Consider the following 27,700-nt stretch of genomic DNA (forward strand, 5'->3'; position numbering starts at 1 on the left):
TGAAGTAGCCGGCCGGATTCGAGGAGTCAGCCAGCGCTTTTGCAGAACTCTGCTACTCGTGAGTTGAGCGGGCGTGCCAGCTCGAGACAGACAACGCTACTAGCATTTGCCTGCTAACAGACTCACAGAGACGTTTGTAACAAGCAGATTTTTAGCAGGTATAATGTTCACCATTTTAGCTTATTGTGTTGGCGTGCCAACATTTACTATTCAGTAGAAAAGTAGAGCTCCTAAAGGCTTGGTGTTGGTTTATAGCAGCGGTTCTCAAACTGTGGGGCGCGACCCTCTAGTGGGGCGCAGAGGTTTTACAGGTGGGGCACAGGGGAAGATGCAGATTCTTAATTTATATATATATATATATATATATATATATATATATATATATATATATATATATATATATATATATATATATATATATATATATTCAAGAATCCTTTATTAATCCCACAGTGGGGGAATTATTCTCTGCATGTCACCATCCTTAGTAGTTAAGGAGCTTTGTGCTGCTGTGAAGCTCTGGGGCTTCAATGCCTTGCTCAAGGACACTCCAACATGAAACTATGGGGAGAAAACAGGGATCCAACCGGCTTCCTTGGTAATCTTTTTCCCAAGTATTAGTTATTTTTTGCACATATATAACTTTATTTGCATTGTTTTAATAAAGGTGATTGCACATGCTATCAGTTGTTGCCTGATGGAGCAACCTGGTTTACTTGGGATTTCAATTTTCTTGAATCTATTAATTTAAAAAAAAAAAAAAAAACACCGATGGAGGAGTCTCAAAAAGTTTAACCATTTTTTTCCAATGTTGTTGGGACGGTGGGGCCCGATCATTTTGCTTCCTCCAAAGTGGGGCGTGAAAGAAAAGTTTGCGAACCACTGGTTTATACTAAAGCTGCAAAGAGATGAAATGCACATTGTTATGCTGATAGCATCGGTCAGTAGAAAAACAAAAATGTGAAAAGAAAAATCCCTCATGGCACGCCCTGCAGGGAAACAAAGACAAATCTCTGTCTGCATCCCATCACCTCTGACCACCCAAAACAGCTTCATCAATATATAAATCCATACTTAAACACAGCCAAATGGTGAGATAAAACTCACTGCTCACACAAGCAAAGCAGCTTCCATTTTGTGAACGGCTCACCTAAGAGACAGCGCTCAGTGACTGTCTCATCAAAATTGAAACTACTAAATAAAGCAGACTTGTAAATCACACCTAAGTCCCTCACAAACATCAAGATTTTCTTAGAAGGCGACTTCATCTTTTTTTCAGCCGTGCATATTTAACGGTTGCTCTCACTTGGGGGAAAACAGGCCACTCCATGGAACTCATTCCAGGAATTCATCAGCACTCTGTCAAAGAACATGGCAGCCAAATCTTTCTGTGTCACAGATACACTGGCCAAAAAAGAAAAAGCTGTAAGGAAATAGGGCATGATGATGATCAACTGCACTTGAGACACAATGAACTAAAAAAGAACAATTCCTAGAAGAAGAAAAAAGCAGTCACATTAAGCAATCATTCGGATGTTGTGGAACGGATGATTTCAGATCCATAAGTTATATTTTTTAAGAAGAAACAAACACCCCGTAATCCCCTTACATGCAATCTCCTTTTTTTTTTAAAGATGACTTCCTCTCTTTGCACTGTCAAGTTGTATCATCATTCTCTTTTCTGCTGCCTAGATCTTAAGATTAAAGCCGAGAGATAACACCAGAATGTACTGCGCCGTCTATGTCTGCATTACAATTCACGCCACTTAAATCGGGATCTTTAGGATTGAATCATATCTTGATATCAAAAATAATGAAACAATTCTAGTTATCAAAGCAATACGCTGACAGTGATGCTTTCACAACTTTTATCTATAGGCTATCTTTGTAGCAACTGCTAAACTTCAGAACAAAAGAAAGGCATCAAAACAATAACACAAATAAATAAATATTTGGTAGACTACCATGAAAGCCATGAAAGTTCAAAGAAATATGGACTTGCGGTGCATTGCATCATGTCGGGGCACACCAACGAGTCATCTACCACGGAGCTCATTGCAGACAAACCTGCAGCTGAGTATGTGCAAGAGTCATTGATCTTTTCTTTTTAACTCATTTCAACGAAAAGAAAAAATCTATGCGCGTGATATTTACAGGATGTAAATAAGAAGTAGACAAATCTAATTTATTTCAGGGTCAGTTCCATCAGCTTCCAGTGTCAGTGCAATCAATGGCCGGAAAAAAGATTGTTCCTAAAGAAAAAATGGAAAACTCCAAAACTGCCATGGTGAGATACAGAGGGCTGACATGACTGCATCATAAAGGTCTAATTTAGCCTGTTTTTCCGAGCGAGAGCGGCAGGAACACACCCACCGATTGCCACATGACCTCCGCAAAGAACTAAAACATAGGGTGTTTTCCCTCAGCGCAGCCATAATGATACATTACTATTTATGTGCCAGCAGCTGGTGGGTGGCTCTGCTGAAAAGTCACTCAGTCTGCCTCCTCTATTTGCACCCTGAATCTTGTAAGGAGCTGCAGGTTCAGTTTTATGGGAATACTTCTGTTAGTGAAGATATAAATTCCTTTTACAAGTTGAGTGATGACTCCCAGTTTGAATGAAACAAATCCCGTCAATGACTTCCTGATGTCAGCGTGTTTGTTTGCTGCAATCCTAGCTGTATGTTGAATGTTCAATGTATCAATGTAGCCATGAGATTACTTACTGTAACTTCAAGGACATAGTTTAAAGTGGAGCTGACTTGGTCAGATTTAAATAGACTAGTGTAGAGTTTACCATTGTGTTGATAATCAATCATTTCAATCCATTTTTCCCCACAAGTGAACGTTTCTCAAACGTGAGTTTGCTGTTTTTCTTCTTCACATTTTAAATGTAATATCTTAATGCATTGTTTAAGCATTAGACTGTATATAAAGATGGACTACTTCCTTAAACTTGCTAACAGCTGGTTAGTGTGAGTGCCACCTAGCTGCTAGCTGCTAAATGCTAACTGACACAAGCACCCCAGTAGCTTGTTGTTTAGAAGTAGTTTGTTTAGAAAGACACAACAACTCATACCATCTATACACATACATTTATGGTTGTGAATTGTGTTGCTGCTAGGATATGAACACACTGCAGTCTGACTGTAGCTCTGGCTAAGATTACTAAGACCGTGGAAGTGTTGCATAAGCTAGCGACACGACTGTCTGAACCGTAGATTGTACTGTATATAAAGATATTTGAATACAGTCCATCTTCACGTCATGAGACTTCGTTCAAAGACAAAGTGTTACACTATTTTGTGAAAAACACCCAACTCAGATGTTACACGTTAGAGAAGGATGTGTGGCTGGTTTACTGCAGACAAGTTAATTAAGTCATAATTTATTTTGAAATGTGAATTTTCATGACAACCTCACTTTTACTAAAAGAAAGTGCATGCTAACATTCGCATCTAAACTGTTCTTGTTTATTTCAAATTTACCAAAGAAGACAACGACAACAAGCTACATACCTTGTGACTAAAATGTTAATGCTGCCCTCATTCATCACTATAACTATTGAGCTATTTTTTTGTGTGGGAGAAATATCATCACTATACTGTCTATGTTTATTAAAGATCAATGTCTAAACATTATGGCTCTCCGTTTTCTCCTCCTCTGTCTCTCGTCTGTTCTCCGCTGCCAAGGACACTGTGCAGTATAATGCAGGCAGCGCGAAACAGTAGGCACACCGGGCACATGATGAGAAGGTATACTTTCTTTATGCATTAAATAATGGATGCAATCAAAGGTGAAATTAGCACTTTCTGGTTTATTAAATCCCAGGGAGGGAGTCATATGATTATTCTGCTCCTCCACTTGTGCTTCTTGCCGCTGTCACACCTCAAACTACAAATTAATTGGGTAAAAAATATGCAAACAAAAACAAAGAAGGATGCACGTTATTTAGCCAGATTTTGCACAGACTAAAAGCTCACACTCCTGGTAAGTCAAGAAACATAATTTAATTTCCAACTGCTTTTTTTTGTTCCCCCCACAGACTTTCACTGGAGCCTGGTCCGTTTAATGTATTTACTGTACATGATTTGTGTTCTCCTCAAGCCGGGCGATATGAATGTGGCAGTTTGCCAAAGATAATTAATTGTAAAATATAGTTGGTGTGTGTGAGGTCATCTGGGAAGAATCACCAGAGGTTTATTTTAACTAGTTCATAATAATAAATATCACAGAATATGAGGCTTGTGTGGGAATATTATTCTATGGGTTCACAAAGTCACTCTATTGTCGGCTCCAGATTTAATATTAAAGATTTAATAATGTGGTTATATTATATTCAGACGTATGGAGAAAATTGTCCATGTCAATTGTGTTCTATCTGAGGAGCTGCATATTTTCATATTTTGAGTATTATTCCCCCATAGGCAAGAAAGAAAGAAGGAGAATCGACGGCGCATCATTAAAAGAAAATCCTATTTTTTAAGCAGTATACTGAGAAATTATTTACAACACACATAATGTAGTTGTACCACATATTCTGTCATTGCTAACTGTTAGTTATATGTATTGCAAAAGTTGTATTAGGATGTACTATATAGTATTACAACTTTGCAATATCAAGGTGTTATATATTGCTAGATTACCTTATATTATCGATCATTAGTTAGATGAGATATAGAGGAGTCAAAAGATGAGTTAAAATGACAAAAGATTGTGGGGAAAAAAATAAAATAAAAATAATAATAATTTCCCATAGCCCAAGAAGATATTTTCTATTTTTAAATGTTTCAAATTCATTTTTGAATCAGAATCTGCGTTATTGACCAGGTTTGAGTAGTAACATCCCAGGGATTTGACTGGTTATTTTACTCTCATTGTACATACACAGAAAAACAAATAAGGACAACAAAGATCAACAAGAGTTAGGAAAAAGTGTATCATGTATTCTCAATCCACGAATCATCGCAGCTCTAGAAGTCTCCACGTTACATGCTTTGGCCGGTGATCTGATACTCAAACCACACACTGAAAGCTGCATCAGTCTCTGTCAAATATTATTGCGGTACTGTATATAGCCAGTTTAAGTTCAATATTGATTTTGGGCTTGAGCATTTCTCAGAGTAAACTTCATCCATGTGCCGTATGTATCAGAAGACTGGGCAGATTACACTGCTCAGTCCTGTTCCACTGGCCCGAGTCGTTAGGCAAGACGAAGAAACAATAGACTTCTGAAGGAAGAAAAAGTTTTTGACTCTTTTTTTTGTCCGCAAATTAACCATTGACAAGATCCAAATGGGTAACCTTAATTAACCGAAGCTTCTGCGCTCCAAAGTCTGAACCACCTGGCTGTCAAACAGGGAACACAGCTGGCGATCGATGTGCGGTCGGCGAGAAATGGCCTCTGGTGTGTGTGCGTGTGTGTTTGCATGTGCGTGCATGTATCTTTGTGGCCTGAAGGGCTACAACTTATCTCTTCACATGCAGGATCTAAGAAAACCATAATCACCCAGAAAATAAATTAAAACTGGTGTCAAACTTTTTTTTTTTTAAATTGGCAGTGGAAGAATATTTAAATAAGTAAAGTTAAGTACAGAAATGTACTGAAAGTACCAAAAGTAAACATGCTCGTCACGGAGAATATGATTTTAGCGTATAGGTAGAGATTTCTTATAGTTACTGTAGTTAAGTCAAAACTAATTATTATTATTATTATATTTTAGAGGCTGATGTTACAGTAAATCAAATCTTATTCTGCAAAGTTACAAGTAAGATGAAAGTAACAAGTGAAAGTAAAATATTGTTTGCTGCTTTTCCGCAATCACTATTATTGTTTTGCCTTTAAAAAAAATCCACTGTGTATTTTGGTTGACCCGTCCTGTTCTGTTTGGACTTACAGTATTGATAATAATATTATATTATATTAATATTTCTTTCTGAAATGTAGTGAAGTGTGGATAAAGTAGAAATGCTCAAATAAAATTGCTGTACAATTGCCTGAAAACTGTACTTATTGGCGAAATTATGGTCTGGCACATTAGTAATGATTGTTTATCTTTGATATAGTTTTTAGTCACTTCCTAGTTTCAGTTCATTTCTTTAACCACATGGCAGTAAAGGTCCTACTTATTAACATCTGGTGTCTTTGGGAGAAAAGAGTCAAATTTCCAAACCTCACCTCCCAAATGGTTTCATCACATATTGCTTGAAGAACTGCTAAGATATCACTTAAGTTTTAAAAGGTCACACAGTTTAATCACTCATGCTGCACAAACCGGTGACAGATGTGATCGGGTCGTGTACTTTGGTCCAGCTTACCAAGAAAATGTACTGAGAATATTCATGTCCGTCTCCTCCAGAGACTCTTCCTTTCATGACCGTCATACGACCCTTCCTGTAGCACACATGGGCAGGCTGCCACACCATACTGTAAAAATGCTACCAGATGGCCTCCATATCCTATTGCTGTCTGTGGTTATGGGTTAACTAGGAAACGCCCACTCCGGGTATTTCCACTGTGATTGTAGCTGCTGCTGTTTGGCACACAGTGTAGACGGCTTTGGCTTTGGATGTGATTGTCTCATAGGGATGTATTTGTTTTCAGTCGGTACACAGAAACAGATACACACGTAGCACCATACATGTATGGCACCATGCATATACACATCTATGTACACACTTCAAAATCAACGACTAAACGATAAAAGGAGAAAGTAGTCCTAAAGCAAAGGAATTGTTGTGTTCTTTGCGCTGCATTTTCTTCAGAAAATATTGTAGGATCAGCAAGTTAGCTAGCACAAACAAATAGTTTACCTGAAATGTATTCAGCGCACAGAGAAATATATTTGCGGCTGTACCTTAGCTTTTTGGCTACATTGCTAGCCCCGGTTTGTGTCTCTTTATGTCACGTATAGGGTTTACTTTTCTGAGAATAAATACCTGGAGTCCTTTGAAATTGCCATTTAAAAAACACTTGTTTTTGTTCTGAAGATTATCCCAAAATCCTCAAACTCTTCTAAAACATATGGAGAAATCCATCTGTTGCACAAAATAAAGAATTTTCGCGACTGAATTTACTAATCTATGAGGCCGGACATATGTTCCTACTCTTTTAGTAGAACTCAAAGAAAAATAATAACAGAAATATACAGAGTGTAGGAAACATAGAGGCACAACTGTCCATTTCCGTGGTGCATAAAACTGAATATGACTTGCCATGTTTTTCAATAACTCACTTAGCTGCAAACCGGAGTGAGGCGGAATGTCAGAACAAACAAAACAAATCAGGCCTAATTGTATCTAAAATAAGATAAATGCAAGGCGGTAGAGTGTGTAACGGGGAGCGAGGCAGTGGATGAAAGAGCGCATCAAGTCAAGATCATTGCGAGGTGACTAACAAAGCTCTGCCAAGCTTCTCTGTTGTGGGGAGAAAAAAAAGAAAAGCTCCTCACCTCAAGGTTACACGCAGCCGTGCTATGTGCAGCAAATAAAATACTCGAGGAAGACATAAGTCTCATTAAGGCCCATAAAGGACATCCCTAATAAAATCCTCAGCCTGACATGCAAGAGCTCTCCAGTGATGGCTGATTAATTGCTGGTGCAAATGAAAGCATGAGAGATAGCCGCGGCTCTGTGGATGTAATTTATCCTCTCCTGTCCTATCGTGTCCTCGCAGCCTGGGGAGATCGCCCGGCAAGACAGGAGACGGGAGAGTGGGTGGCTGGATCGGAGGTGGGTGTGGTGGTGTAATCTTCATATCGTGTTGAAGGGAAAACATGTTTAGGTGGCCGGTGAGGTCATTTGTTTAGATTGTTTGGCTCATAACAAGCTGTATGTGTTGACATCCAGGTGTTTGAATAAGGGGAAGAGGAAAAATCCCCCGAGCAGGTCAGACTGATAATGATGTCAGCGACATGGTCCGTGAAGAAATATGGTGGCAGACACAAGATGACCCAAAATATATATTCTCGGCAGTCATACATCAAGTAAAGACTATGCTGATAACATAATTTTACTGATTCTAAGTCAGGATATATATTTCATCGTTTCATCATCGCCTTTTGTCAGATGTGTTTATGATTAATAGAGACGCTTCCAATGCCAGTAGGGCATACTTGTCAAACATATGGCTAATGAGTGAGTAATTACCTCCATAAAATGCCTTGACGCTTTGCCTTTAATCATATCTGAATCAGACGAGAGTGGATTAATCATTGGCTAAGGGGAGCTTTAAGAATAGCCGATGATGCGAGGGAGCGTCTGCGGCCGAGGTTATAAGACAAACACGGGGGTCCAAGGACAGTCTGAGCCCGGATGAAGCCCAGCTGAGGCCGGTCCCACACCTGCTCTCTAACTGTTATAAGTGGCTGTGTCACACAAAGAGGAGGGAGGAAGAAAACAAAGGAATGGGGTAGAGGGAAAACACAAGGACATCCCTGCACAGACGCAGCAGTTACTTTTACATGAAGCGGCGACCCTGCTGTCTTGGTAGCACTTTATCATGTAGATGTCATGACTTGCTTAGAATAACTTGTTTACACACCAATGATGAGGAATAAGGTGTTCTTTCTACAAAAATAAAGCTGTCATTCACAGTTCATTATTGAGGCACATGTACCACTCAGATAATCAGTCATGTTTCCTGTGTTAGAAGCAATAATTTGCTTTTAATTGGCAAAATATGACACCTTTGGTAGAAATGCCAATTTTTGTTAATTGGTTTACTTCGTACTTTATATAGTCATGTTGTTGTGGAGCTCGATGTCTGTCGGAAATGTCTCTTGTATTTATTGAGGATATTATTTTTGAGGACATTGGCATTTAGAAGAGTAATATGCCACATTTATAAAAGAAAATCTCAATGAATAAAAAACGGCTTTGTTTCTTTTTAATATCGAAATTATTAATTTAAACAAAAATGTGTAGAACACTTAAATACTAAGATCTTCACATTATGACTCCACTGAAATATTAAAAGAATAGCATAGTTATCTTATGGTTTCCCAATAAACAGTTTACAAATTGTTCATCTCTCATTTGACTTCTGTCTTCTGTTGACTATCAAAAAAAACAAAAATACCCCCAAACAAAAAATGCATTTAAAAAAAAAAAACAGGAATGGTGGCCACAACGACACAAATAAGGTCTAGGTTGGATTATTTTCTTCCTCTTAAGAGTGACCCATAGTCAAGTAACTCCTGTATGAAAGTAGACATGTTAAACGACTTGGCATTGGCTGGAAGACATTTGGACGGACAGCCGAACCGTCGCTGTCACAATCCTTAGTCGAACAAGCTTCTACAAGCTAAATCAGGAAAAAAAAAGGTTAATCTGAACGTTAAAAAAAAAAAAAAACCTCCCCTAAACCTCACTGGCAGCTTAAGTGACGCTTAAACATCACGGCGCGGAAGCGCTAGCTTAATAACGGGCAACGGACGCATCAAACGAGCGATGGCTCGCTGCCAGCCTCATCGTCACTGTCTGCTGGTGGTGCGTATGCTGCAGCTCCAACAGATGATATATCATGTGAACTATCATACAGCCGGCTAGAGTGATGATGATTTAAAAGGCTCGGCGAGAGGAGACAGCTTGTCTGAGAGCCTTGTTTCACTGTGTCCGCAGTCTGATGTGATGCATCCCAGAGTCACCTTCAGATGCAGCTCCTCTTGAAGGCTTGATGGCTCTCATAAATACCAATCGTAATTGTGATCCGGCCGCAAACAAATCGCAAATGTTCAGGCCGTTCTGACAAGAGTAAGGATAAACCAAGTAGGCCTTTTGCATATCTTGTCTGACTGATATGTCATTGTGACGGTTTAATACTCTATAATTATGTCATAGCGGAGGCCCGATGGCTGAGCTGGTTCTGGGTGGCAATATACGGCCGCGGAAAGCGACGAGTGCAATATTTTCCCGCCAATTGCATCAGCGTTGATGACATAAGAGGTGATGAATATTCAGAGGTGACCTACTCAACACGAAGAGCGATGACCAGAGACAAAAACAAACAGGCGCTCGGTTTGTCCGCTTGCTTATTAAACATAACTATGCATAATCGTCGAACGAAGCATGTCACCTATCCCACTAATAGTTTGTTTACTATGAATATATCATTTCAAACTTTAGACATTGCATGTGCACGAGGTGACAGCATTTTCCTAATAATGTCACTTACACTTACAATATATTTCAGCTGACAGGTGCCTCCCCGAGGGCTCTGCCAACTGTCATTCAACACTTCGTCAGCCATGGGCTCAATGTGTCATCCAAGTAACCATGAAAGTTTCCTTTGCTCTCTTTTTATCTACCTGTGCCGCTAATCAACAAGTTGAAGAGACAACAAGTACCTTGTTTATTCCGCCGGAGTGATGTTTACTGTGTACAATGGACTAAAATACATGTGTCAAAATGAAGCTGTTTTTATTTGCTAACTTTCCCGCTGTTACTGACAAAGAGGTGTGATACTAACCTCATCTCCAAACTGCCCTTTCTGCGGAATGATTACATTGAAAGAGCGTGGTTACCTTCATGCACCTCATTTTCTCTTCTTCTCTGACCGTTCGGTTTCTACTGAAAGTTAATTGTCATTCATGTCTATTTCCTTAAACATGTACTTCCGATCTGTCCGTCATGGATGAATCACTTCTATGTTGCTACTAATAGGATCATCATCAGCCGAAAGCTAACTAAAGACAGTTAGCTTAATAACTTAGCTAAAAGAAGCTAGCCTGGCTAGCTGGTTAAAATAAATCAACCTCCCAGCTGCTCATTTCATACCACAATATCTCTGTACAAAAGCCGTAGTGTGGGAACAACAACTTGTGTTTTTTTTACGACTTGAGCCATGAAGACTGGAAACAGTACAACATGTTAATACGTGTGCTTTGGAGGTGTTAGCAAGAGCCAGGTTAGCTGTTTCCTTTATGGTTAGCACACAGACATGGGTGGCATCAATCTTCTGATCAAACTCTCAACTAGAAAGTAAAATGTGAGGATCTTGCAAAGTGCTAAACTTTTTCCTATGAAGGTATTGTCTTTTTTTTGTTATCCTAATTAGTGAACAGGACATGACAGAATGCTAGATGCCAAGGAAACAACTTGTGATTGATGATTCTCTGTGCTTGATTAAGTGCAGTTGGATTTCCTGTGAGGATGCTTGCTGATAATGGAAACAAAGCTAGGAAATGGTAAATATATATATATATATATAGAGAGAGAGAGAGAGAGAGAGAGATATTTATATATATAGATATTTATATATTTTATATATCTCTCTCCTCTCTCTCTGTCTCTCTTTCTCTCTCTCTCTTTATATATATATGTATATATATATATATATATATATATATATATATATATATATATATATATATATATATATATAAATATATACATATATATATAAAAATATATATATACATATATATATATATATAAATATATAAATATATATATATACATATATATATATATATATGTATATATATATATTGGTAATTGCTTCAAATGAAAGTGATTGCAGTTTTTTGTTTATATATATATATATATATATATATATATATATATATATATATATATATATATATATATATATATTGATCTAGAAAGCACAACAGAAGTGTGACTGACATTAACCGAACCGCTTTGACCTTAACTGAGGCCCGGTATAATTCTGCTTAATTCATTTTCTACACATGGGTCCCTCACCACACATTCCAACCTTGAGATTGGACAAAAGGGAGAAAAAACTGCTTCCCAGCTCCCCCATACACAGATGCAGAGGAGCGCTGAGATCTGTGTAAATGAAAGCATCGCATAATACGTTGAACTGAGCTGCAACCTTGACTGAAGACACTGAAAAGACAGCTTTTGAAACGCTTCGTCTTTGTTCTCTCCAATATTCATCGCACTTTATCGCCGCAACAAATGAAGGTGGACGCTAGAAATTTGTTCAACTTTGCGGTACAACTAGGGAATTTTAACCACCTCCTTGATTGAATAAACATACACGCAATATGAAAGCAATTTTTAACTCAAGAAAAGTAAGAGTGTAGGCTGATTTACCTGTACGTCCACATTTGTACGTCTTTGTTAATGAAAAAAATTGGTTAACTTAACTGTCTGCGGCAGGAAAGATGTCATTACATTTCTGTGAGGCAGATATTTTATCTATATATTATTATTGATTTGAAAAGTTCCTTTTACAACAAGATATTTCGAACAACACAAGCACAGTTGAAGATGTAAGTTAAGGCAAACAAATCAACACAAACAAGAAAAAAGCTCCCGAAGGAGAACAAAACTTAGAAACAACTTGCAAATAAAATAACATTACCTGGATGTGAAATATAGGTGTTTGTGAATCCCAGAAGGTGCAAAAAGGTGTTAACAGTCAATAGACTTTCACGTCTTTCTTGCAAGCCATTTCTTACTTTCACTTCAAATGTGAAAAGACTCAATGATTTGAGACGACTCTCGGAAACAGCAGAAGTGTCCTGTTTAAAGCTATAAAACAGAAGAAATGGACTTTTCTTTGAGTTCATTGGTGAAAAATGACTCTTCACCAAACCTGTCACTCCTTTATTGAAATAATAAGCTCTTTACGCCTCATAATGAACTAAATCCTTTTGTATTACACAACTACAACTGATGAGAAATACAATGTATTCTGTGGCTACAAACACACAGCTGTAAAGAGAGAAACGAGGTCAGAATGAAAGAAAAGACGTCCATGCCATATGTAAATCAATCGATTTTCAGTTTTTGTTCCCTGGGTCAAAACTTTCAACAGCTTCTATCGCTTTACCACAAGCAAGGCTGCTTTCTGATGATTCAAATAATTCCAGCCCCTCTCTTCAAATGGAACATTTTGATGGATTATGCAGTGTCAACCTTCACAGCACTGAAGACATTTGAATAAATGTAGATTTGAGATTTACTGAAAGATGAGGCCAACGTGTCAAAGTGATACACAACTGCATGCAAATGCTCTGTACTTTGAAGCCGTAGCTTTTCTAAAATTGTTGTGTGGAATTCTACAAACTTCCAAAGCAGCAAGAATGGAGAGTTTTTCCGTGTTAATTCTCATTATCCCGGTGGCTGTCACACCCCATATTGCATATTGCCATATTGCACTGGCATGCGGTAATGATGCTAATGGTGATTTGTCTGTGATCTACCGTAGGAACCGGTTTTATGACAGACAAAGTTTTCATTTGCCATCATATCGTTAGAAAAACAGCTTTAAATGTGAAGAGGTTATGTTAAATTGGCCTGAACGCACAATAGAAAAAGGCAGAGGGAATAAAGCAGCAATTTGTGTACACAGTGAGAAACAGTGAGCGCAGACCTTAGAAGATGTGACATTTGGGTACAAGTGACAAAAATGAAATCATGTAAAACAACCCCATTACAAATGTATGCCATTTGACAGCCCTTAAGTCTACTGATATTTGAAGCAGAATAATCCACGTTGTGCAGGTCCGGCCTATTTATTCATGCACGGCTCTCTCGCGCGGTTCCTCTCAGGCTTGGGAAATCAGCTTTTGCTTCGATACCGCCTTTGTCACACGCACACTCCCCTGCCCTCGCTAACTACACGATCTCCCTGCTTGTTCAAGCAAAACTTTATGCTAAGTAAATCATTTACATCTCTCGAGCAGCCTATCTGCATTTTCCAATAAAACCCTAAATTGATGGATGTCATCTTAGTGCTCACAGGCAATAACTCCTGCTGCTTCGAAATAACAATATGTTTTGGTTTTATGAGGTCTAGACATGCTATTCTTTTTAATGACATCCCTAGGCCAGCGCTGTTTACATTTATTGATATCTGTTTTTAGACGAGAGCAGCTCTGTCTTCCTCAGAGGTTTCCCATACAAGAGCTAAGTTTGACTTATGCTGACAGCACAAAACCTTTCATTTGGTGATTTAGGACCGCAGAATGAGGCCGTGAAACATATTCGGCTCATATATTTCTCCAAGATGCCTTTTTTTCGGAGTATAAAGACATATATTGTATTTGGGAATTCATAAAAGACAAAAGTTAAATACTTTACTCCATTGTTTTATTAGTTTAATTGAAGGTGGCAAGTTACAGATGATATTGAGTGAATTCTAATAAACATCAAATCTAAGTGTAAATACATTTCAACCTAATCAGCCACGCCACAGTTTAAGATTGGTACCACAGTGTTGGTGTTTCTGCACCATAAAGCTCTAAAATGCCCCAAAGACAAATGATCCCAATCAGCTTCTTGCTCGTTAGAACAGTTCTGGTTATTTCACAGGAGAGATTTATGCATGTGGCCAGTGTTCAGTCAGAAAAAGGTGAGATGTGCACGCACTTATCAGGATTTAGTAACATTTGAATGAAAAACTGATGACTGCAGGCCTATGGCCCAGGAAACAAAGTGGATATGCGGACAAGAGCTATTATCATACATTATGATAATAGTGTTAGAAGCTAGAAACAATTAGGGCCAATCACATCATCTCTCTGCAAAAGAAAAGCTCTCTCTCCGGCATGACGTACAGTTTGGTAATGTTTGGCGAGTTCGCAGGAGTTCCTCCCAAGAGGAAACTCGCCCAGGAAGTGCAAATGCAAACATAAAGTAAACTTTAATCTGACAGGCAGATGGTCACTCTGTGCCACGATGCACACGTTAACCAGATTTGCAGATTTAAATCACATCGTGCACATTAAATGACAATAAACACAAAATGTTGTCCATTTTGTGCAGTATTAATCAGGATCATCTTGTTAGATTTGGTAAGTTACTGCAGCCAAACTGGGAATGAGTTTATGGATGCATGAACTGACAATTCCAGTAATTATCCTGTTTACAACTCACGATAATAACACTGTTTATGATCTGCTGCGCCTCGAGGAAATAAGAGTGCAAAGTTGTGCTTTGTGGCTCGCGCTCGCATGAAAATAGAGCTCTCCGACTTCACACAAACGGCTGTAAGATTCATGCTACTACTCTGCTTCCATTAAATGGACTGACAGCTCTCAAAAGAGAAGGAGTTCTTTTTGTGCGAACACTGAAGCTTCAAAAATGAAATAAAATCCATACCACAAGACGGACAGAGCAAATTTCCGTCTCGTGCATCAAGGTCCATTGCAACGCTTCTGTGTCCGTACATTTCACCAGTTACCGTCTACAAACCTCCCAAAACTGCATCATTATTGTGCTGCAACATCAAGGCACAGTAAAGAAGTGAAACTGTAGCTCGGTGCTAACAAGTGCTGGCATGCGTTCTGACTCGGAGAGCAACAAAGCAATCGCAACAGTTTTAGGGAGCAGACTTTACAATGACCAATTAAGTTTACTAGAGCATCATGGACTGCCAAAGCTAAATTAGACATGTTTGCAGAAAAGAGTGTGGAGCACTCGAAGTAGCTCTAAGTGAGGGATGAACTTTGGTGGTTCCTTTAGCTCGCATGCTCACTACAAAATGGATTTTGGCTGGTGAGCTGCAAAGCCGTCCGTATAGACAAAGGTCCCTCTTGCACAAGAGCTGCCACTACACTTGCTTCAAGTGGACCCGAGTGTCAGGAGGTGCCACTTGCCTATTCTGTCAGTGAGCTCTCTTATTTACAGTATTCTGAGGAGTTTGTCATGAAATGCTGTGGTAGCATCTGTATCATATACAAATGTGAACATTAACTCAAAAATAGTGCAGATATAAAAGCACTAGAACCCTCAAACGATCTAGAAGTTGAGAAAATAGTGACTTTTTTTTTTTTTGAAGGGGTTAAATGTTATATTTGGTTGTCAGCTTTAACAATAATCAAATATTTTTATACATTTGGTTGGAAGTTGGAAGGCATTTCTGTTTCACCCTCATAAAGGAACAGTAGTTATAGCATATAGGGAGATATTTTGGCCGATATGGAATATAATCATGACATAACAAACCTGAAAACAACAATCTTTGTATTTTTGTTAAGTTAGAATCTTTTTCACAGGGCCGTGCTATGTTTCCATGTTCCTACAGTAAACCTACAAACAAAACGCTGCCTTTAGACGGGGCCATTCAGTCATTCACGTTTTTGCATCAGACATTTTATTTCTCGTACACACTGGGCATCCTGGAAAGATTTCAGTTGTCCAAAAGCCTACACACCGCGCCATGTATATATTTTGAAGTTCATAAAAAAAGGAAGATAATTTGTCATCATTTAAAGTATTCTAGTGTCAATGGATGTGGCCTCTCGCAAAAAGAACACATCAAACTTCAGAGCAGATTCACAAAGCAGCATCAAAAATAGTACACTTTTGAGTATATTTATACATGCAAATATAACTGCTCTGCTATCTTTTTTTTCCCCGACGCTGGTGGAACAAAGAATAAGGGACAGATGAAGGAATTAACTCTGAGTGAAAATCTGACAAGTAGAATCGGCTTATCTTGACAAATGAATAGCATTAATGAAGGTCTGCCACGTCCTGCTATACGAAGCGGGGTACGTTCAGCAGTACTAGTTTGTACAACGTAAGTTAGACAAGACTTTTAATAAGAAAGTTTGAAAGTGCTGCAAAGACAAAGAACCAAGAGAAAACAAACATCAGCACATAATGCTAAATAAAAAAACATTGTCGACTCCATTAAAGCCGCAGCTCATTAAAGGAGACTCAACCAGCTGCAACACCCGTTAGATCCCACTGGGGAAACAGGAGAGACAAATACAATATACATCGAAAACATATGTGGACAAGTATATAAGTGTAATTAATACAAAAAGTTTAAGGGAAAATACAAAGCTTGGAATGAATCCCTGAGCGCATCATGTCACATAAACATATGTCTCATTTGAAAAAATGTAAATAGTAACAGCTGTGAAGTAAATGTTGTACACAAAACAAGAGCTGAGGCAGGGTCACTCAATTTTGGTTTTTAAGAGGATTATTTATAAAACAATATTTGAAATCTATATGAAAGATGTATGTATGTATGTAAGTATATATATATATATATATATATATATATATATATATATATATATATATATATATATATATATATATATATATATATATATAATCTTCTTTTTTTCCTTTATTTTAAATAATTATCTGATTGTATTGATAATAATAATAATAATAATAATAATAATAATAATAATAGGATAGGAATATAAAAGCATTTTTTGCTTCTACCTATACCTTTTCGGTCTTTGTTTTTGTATATATTATATCAAATAATATTGTATTATTATAATTGACTGAATAAAAGAAACAAACAAACAAATGCAGTAAAGTAGAAGTATAGAAGTAGTGGCAGAAAATGGATGTGCTCAAGTACACCTAATTGTACTTAAGTCGAGTACTTGTGTAAATGTACTGTACATGTTCTCAGAGACAAGGCTGCTCTCCTGGTGGCTCCTCCTCCACCAGGAACTCACTGCCGACAATGTGCTGCTGCTGACTGGGTATCCTCTTTCCTTACAGTGTGTGTCTCTTTGCAGTGCACTACAGGCCTCACAACACACACATGCCTGTTGGGCTCCGCTTATGGGGAGACAACTGCAAATAACCTGTTCAAATAACTTCTTCGAGTGTGGGTGCAACATTGGAGGGATTTCAGTGGCCTCATTGTTAAAACACGCAGTTAAAAGGAATGAATCAAATGTTAAAATTGTACCAAAGACACACACTTCTTCACGTTTTACATGAAGATATCCGGAGTAATTGTCTGTTTCTCTACACTGTTTTAATTCAGGTTTAGGGATGCTGATCTCACTGGAAAAGTGTATGTAAAACAGTCGATTTCCATATTGAAAAAAGACATTTTAACGGTCGGGGGAGTCTCCTACTATGTATTTCTCAAAGGATAATACAACTGCATGTCTCACATTATATCACAGTTAGCAGTAGGCTAGTATGAAATTGGGATAGAACAATAAAGCTGTTATCTCCAAAAAGCAGACAATCGTACACACAGCTTCGAAGAAGACGCAAACATAGTGCCGTGTGCTGCGGAGGAGCCTTTTATCAATAAATATGACGACGAGTTCAATCACAATGTTCAGTTATGCTAAGCGCGAGACGCGGATTTGATTTGGAGATAGAGCAGCAGCCGTGCAGCGAGAGCTCGACGTCTGGACGGCGGGCCAGTTAATCGTTTGGCAGCTTTACCTTCCTTGTTAGCTACAGACACACGGCTATTTGGGAGGCAGTGGATCAAGCCCGTATTTCCTTTCAAATGCATTTACCTGTCATCTCAGATGTAAACAATGTGACTCAGAGTTTCCCTGTTCCATTAGCTCTATTGCCTCCCATGTCTCTTCGCAGAGCAATGACTCAAGTATGAGAAACAATCGATGTGCTTCTGGTTTGGGTGAATGAGTCTCAGTGCTTGCTTTGCACAGTCTTGATCAGCCTGACATTGATAGATGATGGCGCTGTATCGGAGAGTAATTAAGATGAGTCCATCGTCACGCTGATAACTCGAGAGCACGATGCTCCCCGAGGCACGCGGACGCGACCTGTCAGACGACAGCTCAAAACATTCTCATGATGCACCTTGAGAAGAAATTTAATCGCAAAAATCCCCTCGCGCCCATTTTAAGTCCCAGCATGCCCCATTCAGACAATCTTTGGCATAAAATACGTAATTTTTTCATTTTTTTTAACCGAACGACCCAGTATTTTTGACTGAAACTCCTTCCTAACAGACCAAGGCGTTGTTGTATTGTGATTTGTGTTGCAGATTCTGATTCTTCAGGTCCTAATCTTTCTAAAAAGGTGTCTTATTGGTGCTCCAGGAGGCATTTTTGGGGAAACTGGCTCACATCATGCTGAATGTTCATAGTTAGGATTAAAATATCTTTTAAAAGTGATTTTTTTGCAGGTATACATTTCTTTCCCAAGACTTTGCTTAACAAATACCTACAATAAACACAAGTATTGGTATTAATTTGGGGTTCCTACGACAACTCAAAAACAGGGAAAAGGAGGTCTGGAGACAACATTGGTTCCAAAGTCCTGCAATTTTTCTTAAACCATACTGAATTATAGAAACCATTTTGTAAACCCTTCTGGTTCAAAAAAACAGTTTGACATTCGGGGGAATATATTTATTTGCCTGAGTTAGTAGAGGAGACTGGTGACCACCCTCATGTCTGAAAACTGAAGATGAACCTGTGACCAGCAGCTGCATGTTTCAGAGCAAAGACTGGAAGCATTCCGCCTGACTCCGTTCTAAAGTGACAGGATCTTCCTTCCTGAAACTCTTATGTTAACCCTTTTGGTTTTATCTGCTAAAAAAAAGCAGAGTATAAAAATAACATTTTGCCATTTTATGGGGGGTTATAAACAGAAAATGTGTTGGTCGGCACTGGTAACTTGCCAGGGAACTGGTCCAAGCCTCCTTGATGTTAGTGTGGATTAAACAAACGACACGTAGCTCGTTCATCAGCGACATACAGAGCCAGGCTAACATCAGAAGCGGTAGTGCTGAAATTATTAGTGTATTAATCCTTTCGTTAAACAATAAACATTCTCCGGTTACAGCTTCACAACTGTGAGGATTTGCTGCTTTTTTTTCTTTTTGGGTTGTCTCATGTCTTTGGGTGTTGGACTGCCCAAATGGACATTTTTGTTTTTGAATTTTAAAAAAGAGCAGTTTCAGTGAGGTGGAATGTATTTTCAGGACTGTTAATGTTCATTTTTAAAAATGTAATGTCGTTTCTTTAGGACTTGCTTGTTCTTTCCAGCTGGAATCCCCAAGTATATTGTTCCAATAGAGATTATTTACATTAGATTCAAGATTCAAGATGTTTTGACTGTCATATGCACAGATAACAGATTATTCTAAACAATGAAAAACCTATTTTCCTCGATTATTAGGGTGCAACAGAAGCACTGCTGGAAAGAGACGTAGGAAGTAGTGAGGGCCGAGCTATTCTAATGTTGTCCCCAAGTCTAGCTGCATCCTGCTGTGTGAGGGAATAATATTTCATTCAGTCTGCATAAATTAATCTAGAAACGGCACTTCTACAAGAAAGGGAGATTCTAGGTGCTGTTAAGAAAGTAAGACACCTGTCCCAGTATCTCATATAAGCTTTTTGATTGTTTACAATTTTACTCCAATCTCAGAGTAAAGTATGGCAACAGCAGCACACAGTCTGAATGCAAGTTGTATTGATTAGGGTTCTGTTGGCTCTGACTTGTACATGGCACTTTGGAGTTTCTCCAGCGACGTCACATTACCTCCACCTGCTCACCGCTGCTTACAGAGGACTCTGGGTACACAGCGGTTATTTTATCAGGCTCACATCTGGCCAAACAAGCCCAGAGAGGAGACAGAAAGGTGCTGTTGTCTTTCGGCAAAAGCGAACCAGCCAGCCATCAATCCACAGTGGACCTCGTAGACGGGTCCAAAGGCGGCGCGGGCCGACCAACTCCCAAACTCAATCTCTATAAACGTCCGTGTTTGGTTCCAAATTAAAGCAGTGGATTAGTGGGAGCTCAATAAGTGAATTTATCGATTAGAGATTCAGTCTTGTCTCTCAGAAAGAGTCCTTTCTCCTCCGGATTGACCAGCAGTTATTTAGTCTCGACGCTGTGACTTCTGGTCTGAGACTCATCCTCTCTCGGGGCTCTCTTTGTGTTGGGTTTCTCTTTTGTTGTGACTGATCTAAACACAGGATGGTTTCTTATCTCAGTGTCTGTTTTGGGTGGTTCATAATAGGTAAAAGAAAAAAGGCAGGAGGAAGTTTAAGATTAAATCACTGTCTAGACCATGATGAGTAAGACATATGTAATATTTGTGTTGCCTATATTTAGGTCCTAATTGTGGTTCCCCTTTAGGCAAAGTGGCATGCTGTAATGCTAAATGATGAAATATATTATCTAATGTGTGTGAGAATCAGATCGTTGGCATCTCAGATATCATATGACACATTGATGAGTAAACATATTATGCAAGGCGCCCCTTCGGGGAATAGTATCTTTCTATAATTCTGACAAATTCCAACAAGTGAACGAACGTTGCAGTGCAGTGCGCCGTTAAAAATAGCATAATGTAGCAATGAGATCCTCGTAATCTGATCAGTGACGAGGGTTCGGGTTACTGTACACAGTGCCGCCATGAGGTCAATCAATGTGAGTCTGAAAAGGGCAAAAAAAATAACATTTTGTACACCAAGCCGTTCGAAAAAAGAAATATTTTCTTTTGCTGCAACGTTAGTTTATCTTGTTATTATGATTATGCTAATGTTTGATGGAATGGGACTCGTCTTTTCAGTATATATGTATATTTATATAAATATATATATAAATATACACATATATTATATATACATATAATATTGATTTAGTAAAAAAAATTAAGTATTTTTGACCCGATACTGGTGCTATATGGCAAATTAAAGGCTCATCAAGGTTATTTAAATTCATCCTGATGGGACCATGAACCACATTTCCTTGCAATCCATCCAATATTGTTCTGAGAGTTTATCCTATTTGCACTTTTTAGAGATGGCTCAATTAAATCCAGATGAATCCACCCTGCAGTCCCCGAACAACTGTATCTCAAAAAAGGCAAAACAGCGCGCTGTAGTTAAAGGGTAAGAAGGTTTAAAGGTGCCAAAGTTTGAATCTCATCCAGCCTTCGTAAAACACTCAATTACTGGCATCTGCCGTCAGACGATGAATGGCCTGGTCACTTCCAGACATTTTTATGTACTGTCACATTACTGAACTGGATTCTTTATTTGTTACAGATTTTTATTTGAATTACAGTGCAGATCTGCCCAAAGAATATACTGCGCTTTGACTGCTTCCACAGCCTTAATGGTGGCTTGTAATTGCTCCATCACCCATACTAATGTGCACTCTGTGCCCCTTTCAAAACAAAAACATTGCATTTCCTTTTTTTTTCCCCCCATTGTGGACCTGATTGTCACCGTCTGAGCATCGCAGCCAAAAGAGTGAGGTTTCTCAGAACCGGGGAACAGAGAAAACAATGTCATATTCATAAGCGGAGACATCAGCTCTCCTCCTCATTACCACAGCACAGTCATGAATGGAAGCTTCTGTCCCCACAATCATGAAAGGATCTGTCATCTGTCTGTTTCTCCTAATTGACTGTTTACTACATTTCAACGCACACACACACACACACACACACACACACAATCACACACACACACACACAGACAGACGGACACATTTTTTCCTTGTCCTCAGTTTGTCATTCAGTTTGACACCGCAGTACAAATCCCTTGGATAGAAATGTCCCACGTTTCTACTTACTACATGACTCAAAGTGATAGCATGTCTCCAGCACCACTCCTACGACCTTGACACAACAACCTCGTACAGTATTTACTCGAAGGTCCCACTATTAAGCAAGTGAACAAAAACCCTCGTACTCGGAACCCAAGGTGATGTTTTTGAGATTGGACTCTTTCAGATGCTGAAAAGAATCAAAGATAGAATGATTTTTTTTCTTTATCTTTTCATCCTCTAACATGTACCTCTATAACCAACTTGTTTCTGTATAAACTGACTGCCTTCCTCCAACCTCTGACTTGGAAGAGAAAATACTAAAGCGAAATCTGCCTATTCACTCGGAGCTGCAAGGACCCTGTGCGCCCAAAACAATTTTCTAAAAAAGCAGTCTCAAAAGAGAACGCGCAGTTCGATCGTGGACGCACATTCCCACTCCATGCCGTGCTCAGGCGAGGTGGTAAATGGATTGAAAACACTCCACTTACAGACGAGAACTTCACGCATATACACCGCTGCAACGTTCGAAAGCAGATACGGCAAGAAAACACCCTGAAGGTGTGATGTACTTTAGCCAACATGACTTACTTTGTTCCACAGGATACCGATGGCTTCCTTTCCAACATGCATTAGCTGCCAATTCTCTGCCATCCGCTCCCCATCCAACAGTAAGATTAGCTGCCACTGCATAAAGTAGTGCCATGCATTATCCAGCAATTAGAGTGAAGCTTATTAAGCAGAGTTTAATGCAAGTTTAATGAGCAATTAATTCAGTTTCTTTAAATAGAAGAGTTTATTATTGTTACAAATGATGTACCGTGGTGATCTCGAACGTACCGGCGATGAAATACTTCTCATGAGGGCACATATCAATGGGCCATTAAGTGCAGTATTCAATTCCTCCTGAAACATGGCACTGTACTGTAAGTGCTATTTTATACAGATAGTGGAGAGAAGGCCACTTCAGTTTGCTTTAGAGATAGCGTGAAGGTTCATTGTGTGCTTCTGAGGAGATTGATTTGTTTTGGATTTGTTTCAGCCTCCGTATTTGTGAGGGTCTGCTGTTTAGACAAAACAAATGATTTGATGCTGTCACTTCAACTGTGGGAAGTTTTTCTAATTATATTTTTTTTACATTCTATAAATCTTATGATGGATCAATGAATCGTCCCGAGAGAAATGACTCGTTGGTTACAGTCCGAGTCAGTGGTGGAATATACTAGCAGTACATTTACTGAAGTACACTGCTGATGTACTTAAAAATACCTGTTTTACTTTATACTTTTACTTCATCAGATTTGAGAGGCAAATATCTGGTGTGTATTTACTTTATTATGTTAAGTGTAGACTGCAGTGACATTGCAAAACAATTTAAACACTAAACAAATGAGTGCCTAATAAAATAATGCTGCCTTTCATTTAGCCTCAACTTGAACACCTATAACATTAAAATGCTGCTCACACATAAGGCATCAGTAAAAAAAAACAACAAAGCAGTAAGATATCACACTGCATAACACTCAGAGAGGAAACATTTTGTTGAAGTCAAATTTTGAATGAGGACTTGTAATGAAATATTGAACACTGCTGTAATTCTACTTCTACTTAAGCCAAAGATCTGAACATTTGTACTACCACTGGCCCGACATTGGCTTACAGTCACCCCTCAACAGAAGTATGACTATAGAGGCGTGAATGTTCCACAGACTGGAGGCCACGCGATGCACCACTGACGAGTACACCAACACTCGTATGGCTCATATCATACCGGGGAGATGAAAAGGAAACGAAACCACCAGAACAAACTCGCTGTAAGCAAACACAAACCGAGGGCAGAGCAGCACGCCGCTGGACGACTTCAGCAGCATCCGTTCCAAAGCCAAACGCCCGCCATAAGCAGCGCGAGACGGACATCTTCAATTACTCACCCTGTCACGTGCCAACTGGCAAACCGAGAGCACCGTAACAACTGTGTGTTTCCTTTTGTTTTCTCTGAGATCCCGTCCTTCAGCGGCACCTTGAGGCTCCGTGACAGCTCGTATTGATCCACTTCACCATCACTCAGCTCTGACGAATGACTTCTTGAATCTGGCAATAAGTGGGATTATGCAACCTTCTGAAATCAGTCCATCTGATATCCCGCAGCAGGCCGAGCCCCGGGAAAGAAAATACTGCTAAACAGATTATTTGTTCAAATGCTTCAGTGTCAGCATTTCATACCAGGCCTCGTTGCCTGCGTGGAGAGCAGGAGCAACTTTCTCTCGTGACGGCCAGGTCACACCTTTCTTTAACCCGCTATCTTTTTAACTCACCGAGCACCGATTGTGACAAGCGGCGTCCAGTTAGTGGGGCTGTTCTCCTCCCAGCAGATATCTACAGACAAAGTTCAAATCCATTGATTGTGGATTATTAACAAAGAAAAAAAGGAAAGGCTGTCAAAAAGTAGGCCGTCAGTACTTCTAAAAGGAAGCGCTCGGGCCTTTTCCCCCCCCGCTCCCAGCAGCTGGCACGAAGACAATCAAACATATGAAATGCCTGATGTCAAATCAGACTTTCTCTTGCACGGCGACGTTACCTGAACTGAGAGAGAGCCGGCATCAGTTCCCCGCTGCCGCAGCCTTGCTGTGTTGAGCTCGAGGTTATTGCGCATTCATGATGCATTATTTTTGTTTGACTGAGAGGTTAATTAACTTAATGTGACATGGAGACGCTAGACAATGCTGTAAATGCCATTCAACACAGGCCATAATACATTCACCAACTGTGGAAAGAAGGCACTGCAGTAAGCTGTGAAATAAAATACTAAATAAAAAAAATCCCACTGCAAAAAAATTATAATTGTCTTCGTAGCCTAACCTCAATCACACACACACACACACACACACACACACACACACACACACACACACACACACACACACACACACACACACAAAGAGGCGTTGTTGAGTTTTTAAAGATGAATTAAATAAATTAGTAGTTGCTCGAGTAGACTTCAGGTGTTCACCTGTCATCCAAACTGTTGCTTGCAATTTCCATCAACCCAGGGACTGGCAACACAACAATAATGTCCATCCCACCACTGAGAGGCGTTTAAAGGGGCTGCAAGCTGACATTTTAACCGTTTTACATGCGTCAGTCATACGTTTTCCAGGAACAAAAAATAAATAAATTTAAAAAAAAAACACTGACGCATGCAACTCTGATGCAACCGGCAATCTGACTGTGGGGCTTGAGCGGTTTGCACAGTTGGGGACCTCTGGTTCAAGCAGTTTTACACTGTAAAAAAAACAAACAAATAAACAAACAAAAAGGTGGAGGGACGGACGGACGGACGTGGGGCGGAGGGCAATAGCGACATGGCAGATTTACATCTCCAGCCCCAATGACAGGGGAAGTGAAGACTGCGGACTGGAACACACACGCACACACCCACACACACACACACACACACACACACACGCACAAACACGCACGCACACACACATCCCAGGCTGCAGTTGTGCGGCCAGAGGACACTGCGAGACGAGAGCTGCAATGCGTGTTTTCCCTTCAAAGCGCACCTGACTTGTGAGATTTGTAGCCCGTGGACTAGTTTGGACTGTGCGGGTTTATGCGGTGGTGGTGGTGGTGGTGGTGGTGATGGTGGAGGTGGAGGGAAGAAACGGCTCACGTGCGATGGAGCCGTGTCCCCTCGTGAACGGAGAATCGGGTTTTATTTCAAAATAAAAGAGCCACGTTTCCCTCTGATTCGCCTTCAACTTGCCCCGTGGCTCTGAACACTGTACGGCCATTTCACTCGATCCCCGCCGCGGACACTTTCTCCTCGCCAAAACGCAATTGTGCGGCACTGACACTACTTTTTGTACGCACTCCTTCTCCGTGCAGCTCCAGCACAGGACAACTCGCGTTCAATCAGCGCTCAAACGAGCAGATAAGTAGCCCAACAGTCCACCAGAAGCAGCGTGTCCGTTGACAGAAGTCGACAGTGAAATAGCAGCAGTGGAAAGTGAAGCTGGGATTCGAGGGGCAGCTTTGTGCGCATCTCGCGCGCAAACGCGCCACAACTTCTCCCCGGTACTCCTCTGGCTGTAGCTGCGTGGAGCAAGCGGATAATTCTGCATCACGGGCACACACACACGCGCACCAAACGTGCAAGGCGCCCACAAACTTACCTTTCTGAAGAAACGCCGCTGAAATCACGAAAACAGAGAGAGTAATAGCGAGAGATCCGCTCCCCGTGATCGCCATGTTGGACACCTGCTTGAGACTGGCGGCGCTAAATCACCTAGAGACGGCCATGGGATGAAAATGTAGACACATGAGAGGCGGAGGGAGGGCTCAGGCAGGGAGCCTGCTATCATATTGGGCTGCATTATGTTGCGATGACATCCAGGCCTATAAAAGAATGTAGGACTATAACAGTGTTATCTTAAATAACGTCAAAAGAGTGATACTGTCCTTATGGATTACCACTAACAGCAAAGTCACACTGCAATTCCCAAGAGGAATATTGAAGGGGTATTACAGTGATGCCATGGGAAGTGTAAAATACAATGGAGCGCGGTGAGGTAACCATAAACTCACCACCGAGAACCACAGTCACTTTATAGGAATATTATAGTAATTTTCTTTTATGGTTATAGTCTGTTAGTTCATGTGGCCGAGACCAGCATATACTCATCTGGCTGCACTTTGGTTTTTATAGCTGATGCCTGAATGAGATAAAACAGCATTTAGTTTATGTTTATTATACAGCAAAGGCAGGTCAATAGCAGTGTGAGCTTCTGTTTGTGTGCATTCTCGTCTCTGAGGACTTTTAAAGGCTGCAGACTTTTAAAGGATGTGTCTAGATAACACTTTGTATTGGGGAATAACACACGTGTGCCACTTATTAGCGCCAAAAGTGAAATCAAACTGCAACATGTTGAGTACAAATGAATTCAGTGAATCTTAAAGGACACAAACCAGCAACATATGTTTGTTAAAAGTGAGTAATGTTAGTGCTCTCCCTCATTCAAACCTGTTCAACCATAATACCCATTGCATGGGCTTCATTCTATTCCAGTTTGATATAAATTCATCAATCAGTTCTTCATGTCTTCCTATCATTGTTTCCACTTTTTCTTACGGTTCTTTTAAAAAAAATACCAATATGTATAACATGTCAAAAGCAACCAATTCCGCCTATGCAGTTTTAATAGAAGGGAATATTGATAGAGTTCCTGTTTGTCATGCTGCCTAATATAAAGTATCATGCTGTCAGCGGGGCAGGGGCAGTCTGTCAGTCATTTGGAAGGACACAGATACTGCAGACAGAGTTCCTCATTGTGCTCTGTCTATTTTAATTTGACATGCTATGCAAATCATAATGATGATAATAATAGCAATGATAATTTAATAGCATCCATTACACAGAGAAGAAGTAAGTTACCATGTTGCTGGTTGTTTGTTAATT

At 39.7% G+C, this 27,700-nt stretch overlaps 1 protein-coding gene across 2 annotated transcripts in view; it reads right to left on the minus strand.

Annotated features, from left to right (window-relative positions):
• The window catches only part of cadm1b (cell adhesion molecule 1b), a 127,941-nt gene extending 101,424 nt beyond the window's left edge, over positions 1 to 26,517 (minus strand). For both annotated transcript variants that reach the window (XM_068585457.1, XM_068585456.1), the window contains exon 1: positions 26,418 to 26,517. In XM_068585457.1, the coding sequence (XP_068441558.1) occupies positions 26,418 to 26,493 (76 nt within the window). In that variant the 5' untranslated portion in view covers positions 26,494 to 26,517. The remainder of the gene's footprint in view (positions 1 to 26,417) is intronic.
• Between the last annotated feature and the right edge of the window lie 1,183 nt (positions 26,518 to 27,700).

This window comes from Clinocottus analis, unplaced genomic scaffold, assembly GCF_023055335.1.
Source record: "Clinocottus analis isolate CAN_PGR_092001 unplaced genomic scaffold, fCliAna1.0.p SCAF_2, whole genome shotgun sequence".
In the NCBI taxonomy this organism is placed as follows: Eukaryota; Metazoa; Chordata; class Actinopteri; order Perciformes; family Cottidae; genus Clinocottus; species Clinocottus analis.